This window comes from Gobio gobio (genome assembly GCF_949357685.1).
Source record: "Gobio gobio genome assembly, chromosome: 18".
NCBI classification, from domain to species: Eukaryota; Metazoa; Chordata; class Actinopteri; order Cypriniformes; family Gobionidae; genus Gobio; species Gobio gobio.
The window spans coordinates 19,480,656-19,499,356 of NC_137111.1; the positions used below are offsets into that span (position 1 = coordinate 19,480,656).

General features: G+C 35.9%; 1 protein-coding gene across 1 annotated transcript in view; it reads left to right on the forward strand.

Annotated features, from left to right (window-relative positions):
* Positions 1-5,921: 5,921 nt before the first annotated feature.
* The window catches only part of col9a1b (collagen, type IX, alpha 1b), a 34,779-nt gene continuing 21,999 nt past the window's right edge, over positions 5,922-18,701 (forward strand). The window contains exons 1-23 of the mRNA XM_079842402.1: positions 5,922-6,094; positions 6,495-6,551; positions 6,653-6,688; positions 6,777-6,839; positions 7,875-7,928; positions 8,686-8,721; positions 8,998-9,021; positions 9,130-9,183; positions 9,996-10,049; positions 10,418-10,453; positions 10,651-10,707; positions 10,865-10,918; positions 12,227-12,280; positions 12,392-12,445; positions 12,832-12,885; positions 13,103-13,156; positions 13,408-13,461; positions 13,632-13,685; positions 13,773-13,826; positions 16,313-16,357; positions 17,347-17,400; positions 17,475-17,528; positions 17,636-17,689. Coding sequence (XP_079698528.1) covers positions 6,020-6,094; positions 6,495-6,551; positions 6,653-6,688; positions 6,777-6,839; positions 7,875-7,928; positions 8,686-8,721; positions 8,998-9,021; positions 9,130-9,183; positions 9,996-10,049; positions 10,418-10,453; positions 10,651-10,707; positions 10,865-10,918; positions 12,227-12,280; positions 12,392-12,445; positions 12,832-12,885; positions 13,103-13,156; positions 13,408-13,461; positions 13,632-13,685; positions 13,773-13,826; positions 16,313-16,357; positions 17,347-17,400; positions 17,475-17,528; positions 17,636-17,689 — 1,185 coding nt within the window. The 5' untranslated portion in view covers positions 5,922-6,019. The remainder of the gene's footprint in view (positions 6,095-6,494; positions 6,552-6,652; positions 6,689-6,776; positions 6,840-7,874; positions 7,929-8,685; positions 8,722-8,997; positions 9,022-9,129; positions 9,184-9,995; positions 10,050-10,417; positions 10,454-10,650; positions 10,708-10,864; positions 10,919-12,226; positions 12,281-12,391; positions 12,446-12,831; positions 12,886-13,102; positions 13,157-13,407; positions 13,462-13,631; positions 13,686-13,772; positions 13,827-16,312; positions 16,358-17,346; positions 17,401-17,474; positions 17,529-17,635; positions 17,690-18,701) is intronic.

Here is an 18,701-nt window from a genome sequence, read left to right on the forward strand (position 1 = left end):
TGGAGGGGGAAATATTTACCCGGAACTTCAGTTAGACCCTGGTTCCTGTGGTCGAAACACACAGAGTACCACCAGAGTACCCCCCACCCAGTTCCTAGTTCCTGGGGAAAGTTCCTGCAGTGGAAACGCGGCTTAAGAGTTTGTTCTCTGGCTTCCATGGCTGCAATACAATGTGTTTTCCGCCAACTGGCAACCTGGGGTGTCAAAATATTATTGGGTAAACCGGCATCGCACAGACCAAAACAAAAACATTTCAAGGTAGAATAACTGTAGCATTGTTTTATCTGAGAAACAAGCATTTAGCATGTTATGGTATTTTTTTTTAGCTTTAGCAAAGTGAAAAACGTACATACAGCACCTTTAAATAAAGCACTATTTGAGGGGACAGTCATTTGTAGTGGTGTCCGAGACCATAGTGGACGTTATTGAGTGCACACATTCAATCCACTATGCTTCGCAATAACAAGTGTACAACTGATGTACACTCAACGGCTAGAAAATACCCATAATACACTGTGAGAGTCGCTCGCTGAATGAATTCCTAGGTCTCACCAGAAGATGGCGCCCAGTAGCTAATTCATCCATCCATCCATTTTCCAAGCCGCTGGTCTAAAGTAATATCATGTATAAATTCCTTTTGATTATTAAATACTTTAATTAAAAGGTTTATACATGCTAGTTTCCATGGCAGAGGTAAATATAAATCTTTTCAGCTTACTGCTCTGCTATACGTTTCAAATAATTATTAAACAGCAACCACAAACTATGTAAAAGCGGCAGCCCTTCTGGCGTAATCCGAATTCAATCACTCGTTTTCATTCACTCATTCAAGTGGACTATAGCCTATTTGTGGAGTAATGTGGGGAATAGTGAATGAGGGTATAGGGGGTGATTTCGAACACAGCAATAGTGTGAACGCAGCATTACAAGTAGTAAGAGTAGTATAGTTCAGTGACTCGTAAAGACCGAATTGCCGCCACCTACTGGCGTAACACTGTAATCTGCAGAAAGAGCTGACTGTCTTGAACACGAAAACATAGACAGAGAGAGAAACAAACAAGCAATGGAATGTCTGTTGGACTGATATCAGCACTCTTTGAACGCCTACTCAGCTAATCAAATTCGAGAAACAGAACGGTTGTGGTAAAAATTGAATAGAAAATAGAAATGGAAATATATATATATTTTAGACCGTGGCTATGTTCAGGTTTCTGGCACAGCAGGTCATAATGTAGTATAAGTCTCATCAAACTGAAGGTTTAATGGAGAGGTTCTCAACCTTTTTACTTCAAATTCCCCCCATTTTCAAAGGCCCGCAAAGATATTTGTGATATTTTATAATGACAAAGCTGCTCCTTTTCAAAACGTTTGATTTAGGAGTGCCAATACAGTAAAACAATAAAATAAAATGATTGTAAATAATTAATTCATTCATTTTACCAATTAATTTACATAACATACATTTACATTACATACATTTCTACCCAATAAAATATTTTAGCCCTTATATGCATTATAAAAAAAAATTTAATGTCTTTAGAACAAATCTAAAAATCACACATACATCCCTCATACATCCAGGTTGAGTAAGATACCTTAAATCAATAAAAATGGCAGTTGTTAAAGGGTTAGTTCACCCAAAAATGAAAATAATGTCATTTATTAACTCACCCTCATGCCGTTCCACACCTGTAAGACCTTCGTTCATCTTCGGAACACAAATGAAGACATTTTTGTTGAAATCCGATGCCAAAGTCGATGATTTCCGATGCCGATGATTTCAGCAGTTTGGCGGGTTGACACGCGATCCCAATCATGATTCGACATGCTGATTCATAACGCTTCATGAAGCAGTGTTTTGAATTCGGTTATCACTATATAAGTCGTTATTACGTTTTTTTTGGCGCACCAAAAATATTAGCGACGCTTTAAAATATTAATATTGAACCACTGTACTCGCATTAACTGATTTAAATATGTTTTTAGTACATTAATGGATCTTGAAAGAGGAAATGTCATTGCTGGCTATGCAGGCCTCACTGAGCCTTCGGATTTCAACAAAAATTCACACACAAAAAGTTTTTGGGTGAACTATTCCTTTAAGAGAACAAATAAATTAATTAATAAGAAATATGATTCCACTTTACATCCTTTTTTTTTTTTTTTTTTTAGCTGTTTGCTTATTTTAAAACTTAAGTCTCATTTTTAATAATTTAAAGTCATATTGCATTCCCCCACCCCACCCCCAATGCTTTCTGATGATACAGACTCGGTGTTTGCAACCTTATCAGAAAAATCTCAGTAACCAAAAAAATGCTTGAGAATGTCTTGAACTGTTGTCATGTGGCGACATCTACTGGTCACGGATGGAACTTCCTCTGTCCATGGTGCTGAATTATAAAAATTAATTATTGACATAAACCTATTTTTTTCTTTTCTTTTTTAAATACATCGATAACAAAACAAATGTACTAAAAAATAAATACATTGTAACACCATGCTTTTGAACATTTGGACAGCTTCTGTGAAATACCCAAAATACACATGAATAAAACACTTGGTACCATGGTATGTTTCAAAATATCATTTGATACCATTACTGTACCTACTGTTTTATAGGTAGTAGTAACCATGCTAATAGTGTTCAGTATGGTGTGTTTTCATGTTATTTAAACATTGTAAAATATGTAACTTACTTTATTGATTACATTAGGATATCATGTCCATAATCAGGTCTAATTGAGTCTTGATATTCCATCTTTGAATCAGATCTGCATTTCCCATGGGGCTGCCTGAGGAATTTGCATTTTCTGCAACCTATCGGATGAGTGGCAATACACAGAATAAGAGCTGGAACATGTGGCAAATGCAAGATCTGAATGGAAACGAACAGCTCGCAGTCAGACTCAGTGGGGAGGCCCTGTCAGTGGAGTTTTCATACAGAACCCAGGAGAACAGAGTGATGACGGCTTTATTCCCTTATCAAACACTCCTCTTCAATTCTCAGTGGCACAACATTTTACTGCTTGTCAAAAAAGGCTCTGTGAGTCTCATAACAGATTGTATGGCAACAGATTCACAGCAGCTGGCACCAAGAGGACAAGTAAACCTAGATGGATTCACACATATTGGAAAACTGAAGGACCATTCAGCAATAGCTGTGCCGGTGAGAATCAAGTGAAACTTTTCTTTCTTATCTGTTTTTACACATATACAAGTCTTTTTTGTGTGTTTACATTCCTTCCATTACTGTTTTGGTACCATGATGATATCAGCTGGGAAAACCATAATATTTAAATTTTACTCCAAGGCAGTTTAAAGAATATAATGATACTTTTATATGTCCAAAATATCATGTTATATATGCATACTCTCATTTGCTTCTCGAGGTCACAGGTTTTTGTGCCATTGTGAGACGTGAGTTTGAAGGCTGTTTAAAGGCTCAGCAGCAGACTGTCTCTTTAAATGGAATTTGGATTCGGACAAATACATTTCAGCAGATACGTGGGAATTCTAGCAGTAAGGTTCTAGTCCAACAGCTGACCCGCATAAAAATATCAGAATTTTTCCACACTACAATACTTGCCGCATCGAAATTTGAGACGTTAGACAAAACCAAATATCTGCTCTTCTTTTATTTTTGGTCTAATCAGAATTGTCCAGTAAATAACTTTTATATCATAAAGGATCAATAATCTTTAGTGACATATTAATTGGTTGCTGAAAATGATTATTTACAGTTTTGTGAGTGGTTGATGCATTATAGCATATCATGTCCACAGACTTTTTAACAACATTAAGATGAGACACTATACAGGCAAAAACATTGGGGGGTTTTATGCAGATTTAATTTTGAGATTTTGGGCTATTTTACTTTTCCTATAATGTGTAAAACATCCCAAATACACATTTATTTGTTTATTTTATTACACTTTATCTGGTTGATTCTGTAGATTTCAAATTGTAATACATATCTTTAAAGACCGTTTTCTCAAAATGAGTTTTTTTCTCCACTTCAGTAGCACTAACATGCACAAAAATATAAAGTTTCATATCATATCATATCATATACACTGCCCTTCAAAATTTTTTGATTGGTAAGATGGTTAATGTTTTTAGAAGAAGACTCTTCTGCTCACCAAGTCTGCATTTATTTTATAAAAAAAACCCAGTAATATTGTGAAATATAAATAAAATGTAAAATAACAGTTTTCTATTTTAAAGGGGTTGTTCTGTGGTTTTTTTATAGGCTTGGTTGTGTTTATGGGTTTTATACACTTTATATTTACAAAATGGTGAAAATAAAAAAAATTCAGGCTGTTAAAAGTATTTTCTGGTTTATGGGGTAATAAAAAGAGATATCAAAAATCCTTCAGTAAAAACCTTTTATTATTTCTTATAATATGTCTAATAAGTAAAACAAGAATTTTGAACTTAGTTTTATCTAATGTTCAGATTTCGGTTCTGGAAATGTATGTGTAACGGAGGCCAGCTAGTAGTTGCTGTGCGAGTAAACCTCACTCCTCTAATCTCAAGAGACGCTCTAGCGACTGACGCTGGAGGTTGCAGCCTTTAGCCTCCTTGTTAGAGCGTGCAACTCTCATGCCGGTGGACCCGGGTTCGAGTCCCGCTTGGAGCGGGTGGTTCGAACAGGAGGGGTTACATATGCAAATGATATGCCTGCATATTTAAACATAGTATTTTAGAAAACGTATTGCAAATATTGCAAATTCTATGTAACCAATCATCTGGGGGAAGGATGGTGATATCTGATTTACCCTCTTCACCTGTGGTGTCTTAAGACATTAAAAATGTACACTAACGTTCAAAAGTTTGGGGTCGGTACAATGTTTTAATATTTTTGAAAGAAGTAATTTATATGCTGACCAAGACTGCATTTATTTGATCAAAAATACAGTAAAAACAGCCATTACATCTTCAGTGTCACATGATCCTTTAGAAATCATTCTAATATAATGATTTAGTGCTCAAGAAACATTTATTATTATTATTAATGTTGAAAACAGCTGCTGAATACATTTTGTTTCAGGGTTTTTTGATGAACAGAGTTAAAACGAACAGCATTTATTTGAAATAGAAAACTTGTACATTTTAAATGTTGTCACTTTTGATCAATTGAATGCCTCCTTGCTGAATAAAAGTATTAATTTCTTTCAAAAACTTGCTGACCCCAAACTTTCGAACAATATAGTGTTTAAGGGAATGTGTGTATCTTAGCGTGTGTCTTTGTATTGACAGACATAAGGTTTGTGTCTTCCTCAAAGCAACTGATCTCTTTTGTGTAACTTTTAAATTAAGTGTCACCAAATGATATATGCACATATTATGAGCTCAATCTACCACTAAACTCATTTCAATTCATTGTTCTGCCAAAATAATTGAGAACAAAAAGTGCAGCATAAAACAGCTTGTTTCTTGTACCAAAAACGAATCAGCATCTTTTTGAACATTACACACAAGTCAATGATAAACAATTCAATACACCCCACTGGCTCACATTATAAGGATGCTTTTTGATCATTGTTTGTCTGTTCTTTCAGTTTGAGCTGCAGTCAATGCTGATTCACTGCGACTTAAACATCCCGCAGAGAGACACATGCGGTGACCTTCCTGCAAGGAGACAGGTGAGACTTGTCTAACATCTCAATTTTCATCTAGGAAACTGGAATGTAATGTTACAGTTCGACTATTTTCCAGCATTCCCTTTCCGTCTCCCAAAGATCATGCAGTGTTTGTTAACAGAGGTCAAATGTCACTGTCTAGTAAAATTTCCCGCCGTCCATTCGAATGTGTGCTGGACAACTCCTCCCACTGTGTCATTGTCCTCCAATCACAGACCCAGAACAAACCTCCTCATGCATATGCATGAGCACTCTGTGGTTATGGTCTCCCTTGAGTTCAGATAGTTGAAAGGGGATTTAGTTGGGTTTCTTGGTCGGGGGGTCCATCAACCCAACTGATCTCAGAAAACAGGGGCTTCCGTGTCTTTTGGGAAATCATGGCTCGCGCTGCAGGTGTGCGCGGGCCCTTTTTACTGATTTTGTTGGAGATAACCTTCCTCTGCACGGCGCAGGTAAATGCAACCCTTCTTTGTTCTTTTCCTTTCAGATAACCGAGGCAGAGTTTAAGGTGAGTGCTTGTAGTTAAGCATAAAATGTAAAGAGAAAGAAAGAAAGTGTGCTTTCCTAAATAGAATAACAAATGCTGTAAAATATTATAGGTGGCATTGCATTTTTTGCATTTCTGTACAGTCCATATGTTGTAAGAGATAACTGCACACCTGTCGCATGGCATGTGTTTGAACAGCTTGCCTAAACTTAAACTATTTTGTTTGCTTAGACAAAAAATTGTACTATAATTTTACCGACTGGATAATTTTAGTCTACATATTGCATAATCTTAATGCATCTAAAAGCATGTCAGTGAACTCTGTAGGAATATGACAACATTGTTTATTCACTATTTTTGAATAGAGGGCTGGTACTGGAACTCCTGGTCCGCCCGGTGTTCCTGGAATAGACGGCATTTCTGTGAGTTGATTTTTACAAACAGCATAATTTAAAATATAAAGCACGTTATTCAACAAAACATTATGCATAATGGAAGTTATAAAAGTGTGTTTTTCTTGCAGGGGGAGAGAGGTGACCCCGGTGAAGAGGGTTCAGCTGTAAATATCAGCATTTTGTGTCAAACATATTATAATCTGCTATATTTAGGAATTATGTTGTATCTCACACTGTTGTTTGTACCCGAAGGGTCCTGATGGAGATACTGGAAAACCTGGTTCTGCTGGACTTCCTGGATTACCTGGAGCCGATGTAAGGAATCACATTAAAATCTCGGGGATTCTCTCCATAACATGTTAAAACTGACATAGTCTTAACAGTCATAGCAGATATCATTTTTGATATTTTTTTACTAGTGGGAGCAGGACACTACAGTTCATTTATGTAAGTGAGGATAGTAAAATAAAGTAAACTGTGACATATTATACCCACAAATTCTTCATACAGTGGACTACCAGTAAAATTGATAAAAATTTGAGACCAAAATTATTCAGACACTTTGTTTTGCTTAAGTGTTTTTTTTCTTTAATTGCTAATGCGACCTTTTTCACCACAGACTGAACAAAATTAAGCATTGCTTGGTAATTGGTTGACCTAAATTGGTATTATCTAATTGTATACTTAAATGTAACAGCTGATTTGTTGATTTTTACATACCTTTCTATCAAATTCATCTAACATTATCTGAATATTTAACTTCTTGTCATATTTTATTACCATTTTTCGAAAACTATAGCGAATAAACTGTGATAATGTGAGGAATGTTGAAGGTGTCTGAATACATTTTGGTTTGACTGTATATGGGAAAACAAACCTCAGTGTCAAAGAGTTCAGTCAATGGTGGGCGGCACTCTTAGATGGGTCAAAAATGCAGGGAATTTCTCATGCCGGACTGAAGCAAAGACCACAGGAAAGAGGTCTGCCCAACAGACAACAGGGTTTTTGTTTAAGCATGGACACCCGAAGCCTGGACTTAATTAAAGTGGATTCCCTGTGAAAATGGAAGTGGGGGTCAAGAAAATATCCACTGTGGTCTGAGACAGAAAGTGTTGGATGACTTTACATGACAGGTGTCTTTGTTTAGGCATCAAATGTCATAGCTAATTGTGTAATCATGGGTTGGTTGATGTTTTAAACCTCAGTTTTGCTTATAAAGTGAAAGATACATTTGAATGAAAAACATTTATGCAACAAACCATCCCCTAAAAAATCCTTTTCAATTAAAGTCTGTCATCATTTACTGATGTAAGGGGTAGTAATGTAACATTTCCCCTCTGTGTTCCTCAGGGATTGACTGGCCCTATAGGAGAACCAGGCCTCGATGGCCCTCCAGGACAAAAGGTGACTGACTAATGAGCTTCTCAGTTTTCTGCTTCACTAGGGACCAGAGCTCAAAACGGTGTTCTAACTGGCCTTACAGAGGGAATTATAAATATTTTCACATGACCACTAGTTTAGACTTAATCCTGTCTGTGTGCTCAGTGATCTGTGTGGGCTAGTCAGATACATCAGTTCCTGTTAAACTCACTGATGTTCAAACGCAGCACTTCACTCGACCTGGGAAGATTCTCTGGCTTTATGTAATTTTCATAACAGTAATTGTGCAGTAATGCAGTAAATACAAAACAGTATTACAACAGTATTTTATATATATATATATATATATATATATATATATATATATATATATATATATATATATATATATATATATATATATATATATATATATATATATATATATATATATATATATGTAGGCCTATTTATGTATGTGTGTGTGTGTGTGTGTGTGTGTGGCCTGGTAAACCCTAGATTATGGGGACAAAATGTCTCCACAAAGATGGCAATATCCGAAATCTTTGTCCTTGTGGGGACATTTTTAGTCATCATTAGGAAAACAGCTTATAAATCATATTAAGTGATGTTTTTTGAAAAGACAGTTTTTTGTTTTTTAGAAATACAGTTTGTACAGTATAAAAAGCATTATGTCTATGGAAAGTCCCCGTAAAACATGAAAACCCAACGTGTGTTTGTGTGTGTGTTTTAAATTATATCCAGCCTAAAATAAGACTGTGTAATTGTTGTTGTGGAACAGGGGGAACCTGGCAAACCTGGACCTAGAGGAGAGGCGGTAAGTCTGATTTTGTCATTGTCTAGCATCCAAAGCCCCTGCATTCAATAAAAAACACTATTGAGCAGATACTTATAGTTGTAAATAGGCTTAAAGCTGATCTGTACACACTGCACTGCATATCTTACCTCAATGCTGACAGCAGCAAGTTAGGCAAAAGAAAGATTATATCCACATAGTATATCATATATTGTATAAACATATCTCAGAAATGGGGAGAAAATGTACAGAAATACAAAATCCAATGCAACATGTATACCTTCTCTGTCTTTTTAGGGTGTTGGACCTGATGGACCAATTGTAAGTGCCTTTTTGTTTTTATATGATAACCAAAAAGCAGTGGGTGGAGTGAGGGGTTTTCTTTGGGTATGAGACACAAAGGTTTAAATTTAATACGTGTTTGTACAGGGACAACCAGGACCAGGAGGACTTCCGGGCGAGCTGGGAAAAGTGGGACCCCCTGTGAGTAACTCTCCAACAAAAAAACAAAAAAAAGGGTGGATTTTGTTTTGAATACACTGATTGCTCTCTGGGTTAATATTAGCAAGCAGCCAAATTAGCCTTGTTTTTCATTTTCTTTCTATTTATTCACTACTTCTCTCTTCTGCTTTGAGATTCATGAGATTCATGAGATTCACGAGATTCACTCAACTAGAGCCATTGCAAGGAATACGTAGATTTAAAAAAAAAAAAACTATATATAAATAAATAAACAAAGTTTAAACCTTCAAAACATTTTCACTATATAATACCCATTTATGATGTATTATTGATGTATGGTATTACAGTTCAAATCTCACTCTGTCCATGAAAAATCAGCCTCAGTGTTAATATGAAGGGCACAGAGCTGCTGCTTCAGCGGTTCCTCTAGTTCCTCTCATGTCAGGAAAGGCAGTGAGAAATGTTTGCTTCATAGAGAAAAAAAACTTTAAAACACAGCTATTTATTTCATAGTGAATTATTGCTGTAGTATTTCTCTTAGTTTGACTATTTTGTAATTGTATTAAAAAAGGTAGCAATCTTATAAATGCTAATAGTTAAAGAGTATTCATACAACTACAGTGTAAAAAATATGATCAATAAGTTATGACAACATATTTTTAATTTATTGCTTTAACTCATCGAAATAAGTTAAGAAGTCAGTTTAATGTAATTTAAGTTTAAATGATTTAAACATCCAAGTTTTCAAAAAATTTAGGGCAACCTTTTTTTTTATTTTTTTATTTTTTTTTTTACATTGTTGTAAAATTCATGTGTTTCTCTCTGTAAAACAGGGATCAATGGGTGTGAGAGGGCCACAGGGACCCCGTGGAACAACCGGGCCCCGTGTGAGTATCGCTGTGACATATCAAGACTAACACAACAGCAAACCTTTAAACTCAAAACTGTGAATGCGTCAAAACAACATTCATCTTGGGGAAAAAATATGAATCTTGATTTATAATGAATTATCCTGATTCAACAAAAGTCATTTTAAATTTACATTTAGCAGACACTTTTATCCAAACTGTACATTTTCCTTTTTTTGGAGTGTAAGACATCTATATTCACAGACTAATTAGGAACATCATGTAGAGCAGCAATTATAATTATGAAACAACAGGGTGACACAACTGCTTCCTTAATCGTCGAATCACCGTTTATTTCTATCGTACTGGGTGAGAACTGGTCTAAAGAGAATCCTTCGTGTTTACAGGGTGCTGCAGGGATGTTGGGTGGAACAATGGAACTGGTAAGAGGATATTTCACTATGTGCTCCATCAGACCTTTTGTTGCAAACCATATGAACATTTTCAACACTGAAATATGTTATGATGAGCAATATGTTTTGTGTAAAGTGACTATTGATGACTATTATACAGTATATGGTTGGACTGAGTCTGAGTGACATAAATAATCGGACTCTAAATGATCTTTTCTGATGTTTAGTGCCCTAACGCTTGCTCAGCTGGTGCACCTGGCCATCCTGGTTTGCCTGGGATGAAGGTGAGTTTTCTTGGAGATAGTAATTCAAAAGGAATTTGTTGATAAGATCAAGACATTTTTTGAAGTTTTCAATACAAATGTAAATGCATAAATATACGCAATTATTAATATACATAAAAATATATAAATGTCCATGCTTTTTACTGTCCATTGTTAGGGTCATAAAGGGGTGAAAGGAGAATCCGGAGAGCCTGGTAAACAAGGACACAAGGTAAGAACTTTATATTATTTACAAAAAGTTTGATATAATTATGCTGATAAAGGAGGAACCAGAACCATCTGGGTTTTGTGTGTGTGTGTGTGTGTGTGTGTGTGTGTGTGTGTGTGTGTGATTGAGGTCAGCAATAGTCATGAAGTTCTCCAGAGTGAATCGGTCTGTTGTAATGAGAAAACATCATGTTTGAGACATTTTTTTTCTCCCACTGTGACACTTTCGAGATTATTACAGAGCCTCATTTATTATTGAGGACCGACGCTCGGGCTGAATTAACGTGGAGGATGTATTTAAATGCGGTCTATTAAAGATGTGTGTAAGAACTAAACTCCACTGGTGCATGAAAAGTATTGAGGGATTTGAGTGTTGTAAGAATAAGTTAGTGTGGTGACATTTAGTTCACTCGTGACTGCTTGCTATATTGTCCTCAAGATTCTTGGCTCGGAATCAGTACATTTACAAATCATTTACCTCAATCAAAACTTTGCAGTTCTTTTTTAAATATCACATTAAAATACAAAATCTATCATCGTCTGTCTGTCTATCTGTCTATCTATCTGTCTGTCTGTCTGTCTGTCTGTCTGTCTGTCTGTCTGTCTGTCTATCTATCTATCTATCTATCTATCTATCTATCTATCTATCTATCTATCTATCTATCTATCATCGTCTGTCTATCTGCCTGTCTATCTAACTGTTTGTCTGTCTGTCTATCTATCTATCTATCTATCTATCTATCTATCTATCTATCTATCTATCTATCTATCTATCTATCTATCTATCTATCTATCTATCTATCTATCTATCTATCTATCTATCTATCTATCTATCTATCTATCTATCTATCTATCTATCTATCTATCTATCTATCTATCTATCTATCTATCTATCTATCTATCTATCTATCTATCTATCTGTCTGTCTGTCTGTCTGTCTGTCTGTCTGTCTGTCTGTCTGTCTGTCTATCATCGTCTATCTATCTATCTATCTATCTATCTATCTATCTATCTATCTATCTATCTATCTATCTATCTATCTATCTATCTATCTATCTATCTATCTATCTATCTATCTATCTGTCTGTCTGTCTGTCTGTCTGTCTGTCTGTCTGTCTGTCTGTCTGTCTGTCTGTCTGTCTGTCTGTCTGTCTGTCTGTCTGTCTGTCTGTCTGTCTGTCTGTCTGTCTAGTTCAGATAAATTACCACCTTTTGTTTCAGGTTAACATACGGTACTGCAAACAACTAAGTCGGTCTATTTTGAGGATTTTTAGGATCTCAGTTTGTAAAATATCCTTCTTTATCTTTTCAGGGAGAGGAGGGAGATCAGGGGGCATCTGGAGAGGTCGGCTCTCAAGGCCCAACTGTACGTGCTTTTCCTGTTTACTTCAACAATCTACACTTAATTAACGAATCAGTCCAGTGGCTGTATTTTGATCTAGTCTCTTAAAGCCTTGTTTCAATGATGTGCTCTCAGGGGCCGCAGGGAATTCGAGGTGCCACTGGTATGATTGGCTCCAAAGGAGAATTGGTAAGATTTCAATAGAGCTTGGTTGAAATAGGAAGTCGAGGCATAACATATTTTGCCTGTTCATTTTTTAAATATCCATTTGCCTTTAGTTTTTCACAGTGTGATAAAACCATGATATACCCCAGCATACAAGATGAGCAATCCATCTTTGTGTTCATTTACATGAATGAGAAAGATAAAGTAAAGCCATAAGTCATATTTATATTTTATGGGATTGCTGTCTAGAGACTTAAAATTTTACTATTTATTTTTTACAATTAGTGTCATTAGATGGTATACGGTAGCACTGCAACATACATAAAAGCTAAACATAAAGAAAAATGTAATAAAAAATAAGAACAATAAATAAACAAACAAACAAATAAAATGGTGTTATTTATTTACAGGGCGCTCGAGGTGTTGATGGTGACCCAGGCCCTCAGGGGGTTGCAGGGGCGATGGTAAGTTCTGTAACTTCCTCTACCCTCTTCAAACGAAACCAATCTAATCTAATACTGTGTAAACAATCATGAAACAGGAACGTTTTACCTCACATTTACAGTTGAAGGCTTTGAAAACGGCCTGTTTCGGCAGTGGGCATTGATGTCCTGAGCCTTGGGTGTAAATATACAAAACAATTTTAGTAGACATCTGAGATGTATGTCTCTTTTTAACTAGGGGGATCTAGGCCAAAGAGGAGGAATGGGAGAAGCTGGCCCTAAAGGCGAACAGGTATGTGTACACCCATCGTTAGAACAGCAAATCATGCACACAGTGTAAGTTTAAGAGGTTTTTGTTAATTAAATTAGCCTTTGAGAAGTTGTCCATGATAAGTAGGTCATGACCAAGGATCCTTGTTAGTCCTGGAATAACGTTTAAATGATGATGGTCCAGGAACATGCCTTATTAGCTATATTCTGTCGTGCTAAGGGTAATACTGATTTTAATGATGCTGATTTTAATAAAATAATCTCTTTCTGCAGGGACCTCTTGGGCCAAGAGGCAACACTGGTCTTCCAGGGCCAAAGGGAGATGGTGTACGTGGTTTAACATACAAATAAACTTGAACTTATTTTTATTAAAATGTTTGCTACCATCGTACAGTGATGGAATCAGATGGACAATACCATAAGAAAATGTGGCAGTATGGTACTTTTTGGTTGAAGACTATTCTATGCATTCAAACAGCATCTGTGTCTTTTTTCAGGGTTTGCCAGGTGTGGATGGGCGTGAGGGAATCCCTGGCATACCAGGTGCCAAGGTACAGCCTTGCCTGGCTTTCATTAGTCAACCATGACAATGTAGAAAGTGTGATAGAGGTAATAATTGATATGTGGTTCTTTTACAGGGCACCACTGGAAAAGCTGGAAACCCAGGGGAAATTGGCCTTCAAGGACTCCCTGTAAGTCTTAATGTAATGTAGAAAAAGTATGTAAATGTATTAAATATATGAACTGCTATAATGCTATTTTTTTTTGTCAGAGGTAAGAAAGTTCACATACAAAATGCTAACGTTCAACAATTGGGGTCAATACGATTTTTTTGCTTTAAAGAGATGAATAGTTTTATTCAGCAAGGATGCATTAAATTGGTCAAAAATTACAGTTGTAACGTGAAGTGGATGGAGAGAATGCGCACGATGAAGGAATAGCTAGAAAACAGTCTTTAATTAATTCAAACAGAACACTCGGTACATAACGGTAGATAACCACATATACATCGACAACTCAAGGCTTAAATACAAGGAACAAACAAAGGGAACTAAATTAACACAGGTGAACAGAATCAAATAATCAATGAATAAACATGTCAACAAACTAGAGCGTGAATAAGTAACCAAGGGGACTACTGTGAACAGGCAAACGGGAACAGCAAACAGAGAGAAAAGGAAACTAAAACAGAACATGCATGTTACAGCAGTACAGATGTTTACATTATAGACCAATTTTGAGAAGACGTCACAGTTAAGTTATTTTCAGCTGTGCGCGCATTGTGGTGGCAGAAAAACGGGTAACAAGTGGAGGAAAATGGGCAAAATCCACGGAATAACAGAAAAAAATGTGCCTGAATGCAACGGAATGCAATATAGATGGTCTTCATATTTATAGAATACCATCGTCAAAACACTCTGTGAAAATAAACGCAGACATTTATTGGACTTCATATATTTTTTTACTTTTTACATTTATTAGTCTACTATTAAAGCATGGATTTGATGTAAACAATAGATCTACATTATATTCACATATGCAGTTCATAGGAGCATAATAGCTTTACAGTTACAGCATTAGCGAGTTGATATCACAACTCTGAGAAAAGACAGAATATCGAGTTTATATCTTGTAATTCTGATACACTATATTGCCAAAAGTTTTGGGATGCCTGCGTTTACATGCACATGAATTTGAATGACATCCCATTCTTAATTTGTTGGGTTTAATATGGAGTTGGCCCACCCTTTGCAGATATAACAGCTTCAACTCTTCTGGGAAGGCTTTCCACCAGGTTTAGGAGTGTGTTAATGGGAATTTTTGACCATTCTTCTAGAAGCGCACTTCTGTATTAGGTACATTAGGTTCCAACATTAGGTATTAAAGCTAATGTTGGACGAGAAGGCCTGGCTCGTAGTCTCCGCTCTAATTCATCCCAAAGGTGTTCTATCGGGTTGAGGTCAGGACTCTGCGCAGGCCAATCAAGTTCCTCCACACCAAACTCGCTCATCCATGTTATGGACCTTGCTTTGTGCACTGGTGCGCAGTCATGTTGGAACATGAAAGGGCCATCCCCAAACTGTTCCCACAGAGTTGGGAGCATGAAATTGTCCAAAATATCTTGGCATGCTGAAGCATTAAGAGTTCCTTTCACTGGAACTAAGGGACCAAGCCCAACCCCTGAATAACAACCCCACACCAGAATCCCCCCTCCACCAAACTTTACACTTTGCATAATGCAGTCAGGCAAGTACCGTTCTCCTGGCAACCGCCAAACCCAGACTCGTCCATCGGATTGCCAGACAGAGAAGCGTGATTGGTCACTCCAGAGAACACATCACCACTGCTCTAGAGTCCAGTGGGGCGGTGCTTTACACCACTGCATCCGATGCTTTGCATGACACAATGTTTTTTTTTACTTTCTATTAAAAAATCCTTAAAAATGTATCACGTTTTCCATAAAATATTAAGCAGCACAACTGTTTTCAATATTGATAAGAAGAAATGTTTCTTGAGCAGCAAATCAGCCTATTAGAATGATTTCTGAAAGATCATGTGACACTGAAGACTGGAGAAATGATGCAGAAAAAAAATAACATTTTAGAATATTATTTCAATTCAAAATAACTTCAATTTGAATACATTTCACAATATTATTGTTTTTACTGTATTTTGATCACATAAATGCAGCCTTGGTAAGCATAAAAGCCTTCTTTCAAATAATATTAAAAAAAAATCTTACCGACCCCAAACTTTTGAATGGTAGTGCATCCTAGTTTTCATTTTCATCTACAAGATGCAGCACAAGAAGTCTCTTTTATTTTACCCTTGTTAGACATGCACTGCATCTTCAACCTGTCTTCTTTAAAGCCATAAAGCTCATAGCTCACTATAGCAGAGGATAAAAGTCAATAATTTATTTCGATTTCAAATTCATGTATGTTGTCTCTGCTCCATTTCATGGCAGGGCAAGATTATAAAACACTTCTGACTTTATCCAGCATGTCAGCTCTTCATGACTAATTCACATCATCATTAATTTTGAGATGGTTCAACTACCACTTGAGTTTTACTTTGATCTTACAGAACAAAGATAAACATTTTACTTTCTTCAGGAGTTGTAGCTTTAAAACAACTGCTTTTTGATATTTAGTGACTTTCTCTTCCATGTCTGCAGGGTTTACCAGGAATCCCTGGGCCAAAAGGTGGAGGAGGAGAGAAGGTGAGAACTGTTGCTGAATTTATCTGTGTTCAGTGTAGTCATCATAAACTGACAAAGGCTTTTATCTGGTCATGAAACAGAAATACAGATATGTCTCAAACCATTGACTGTTAAAGCTGAAATGTGTTTTTTTTAAATTTGAAAATACTTTATTTCATCTACTAAGCAGATACATTGATTAAAATATTTAGAATTCTGGTACAGATACATTGATCTTAATGTTCATAATATATGTGACCCTGGACCACAAAACCAGTCATAAGTCGCACGGGTATATTTGTGGCAATAGCCAACAATACATTTGTATGGGTCAAAATTATCAATTTTTCTTTTATGCCAAAAATCATTAGGATATTAAGTAAAGATCATGTTCCATGAAGATATTTTTTACATTTCCTACCATAAATATATATAAATTATTAGTTAGTAATATGCCTTGCTAAGGACTTAATTTGGACAACTTTAAAGGTGATTTTTTCAATATTTATAATTTTTTTTGCACCCTCAGATTCCAGATTTTACAAATAGTTCTATCTCAGCCAAATACTGTCCTATCCTAACAAACCATATATCAATGGAAAGCTTATTCAGCTTTAGATGATATATACATCTCAATAAAAAAAATAAAAAAAATACCAGTATGACTGGTTTTGTGGTCCAGGGTCACATATGCTGATATAACTGATACATATATATACTGATACCAATTAATTAAAAAATTATTGTATTTTATAATAAAAAAAATAATATTGCTCATCCCTGGTTGATTTTTCCTGAAAAGTGTGACACTGTGGATCTTTCAGCATTGCTCTGTTTATTTCAGTGGCCCAACACAGAAACATTGGTTTATACTTTTTGCAATTCCATTTAGTACCACAGGTGGCAGTGAAATTACACACTTCAGCTTTAAGTTAATATGTGCAGTAAAACTCCTTACTCTGCCTGTATGTTACTATGGACACTGTGTGATATACACACTCTGATTACAGGGTAATTCAGGACAACCAGGCCTCATTGGCACTATGGGATCTGCAGGCAGACAGGTAAGTTGATGGTAAACCGTCCAATAGCTCTGCCGTTAGGAATAGCTGATCTGACAATAAATGCCTCTGTTCAGGGTGAGCGTGGAGAACAAGGAGAATTTGGACCCATTGGGCCTATTGGACAGCCTGTGAGTACACACTGCAGCATAACTAATGGCTAATGCACAGGCTGGATGTGTCTATATTTACCCACTAAGGTATATCTTGTAGATAATAATAATGTCTTTGTGTTTAGGGAGACAGAGGAGAGCAGGGGCAACCCGGACCAATGGGAAAACCTGGAGCCAGAGTAAGTGCTTAATCTGTATAATGACATGGTTGTGATATCAAAGCAAGCATCTGCCATACTTTATATTTTCCATCATGCAAATTACCAAACAAAGTAAAAACCTGCAAGTAGAGAGATGGCTGACCTGAGGTCGCCTTTGTTGCTCAGATGTTGCTCTTTCATAGCTCAGCAAACATGTTTAAGTATGAACCCTGTTTCAGATGTTTCTCCTAAAAATGACACAAATGAAAACAAATGCTGACATACAGTAAAGGTCCATTCACACCAAGAACAATAACTGTAAAGACAACAATAACGATAACTATATTAGCATCCACACTAACGCATGATAGCGTTCGGTCTATTCTAAGTTTTGTCGTCTGACGCTTTAAATGCTCAATCTCTTTAAAGAAAGTTTGATTCCGATTGGCTGTCAAATGTTTCATCAGCTGAAAAAAAAGGGTTCTGAACGAACTACACTGTAAAAAAAAGTTGCTACCTTAAATTTTTAAGTACAATCAACTTGGACGTTTAAGTCATTTCAACTTAAATTACATTAAACTGACTTAAAAAAAACGTTGAATGTTGTAAAACTTAAATAAGGGTTGAAAATTGCTTAACTTTTTTTGATGAGTTAAAGCAATGTAAATTTTGTCATGTTGTCAACTTATTGATCATATAATTTTTTTTACAGTGTATAGTTTCTCTGTGCCGTTATCATTATAGTTGTGGTGTGAACTCTGCTATTTGTTTATACTTAGAACGAATTTTACAACTATATCTTTATCTTTATTGTTATCGTCCTTGGTATGACTGAGTTTTATATACAATTAATATATTAATAGTATAGCTCAGATCAGTATGCTCCTGGTAAAGTTTAATGAAATATGTTTGAGTTCATATTGAAATATGAGATATATGAGATTATCATTTTTTTTTATTATGTGTACACTGTAAAAAATTTTTTTTGAGAAAACTTAAAAGTTTAAGGCAACCAGCTGCAGAACATTTTTGAGTTTTCTCAACTTAGGAT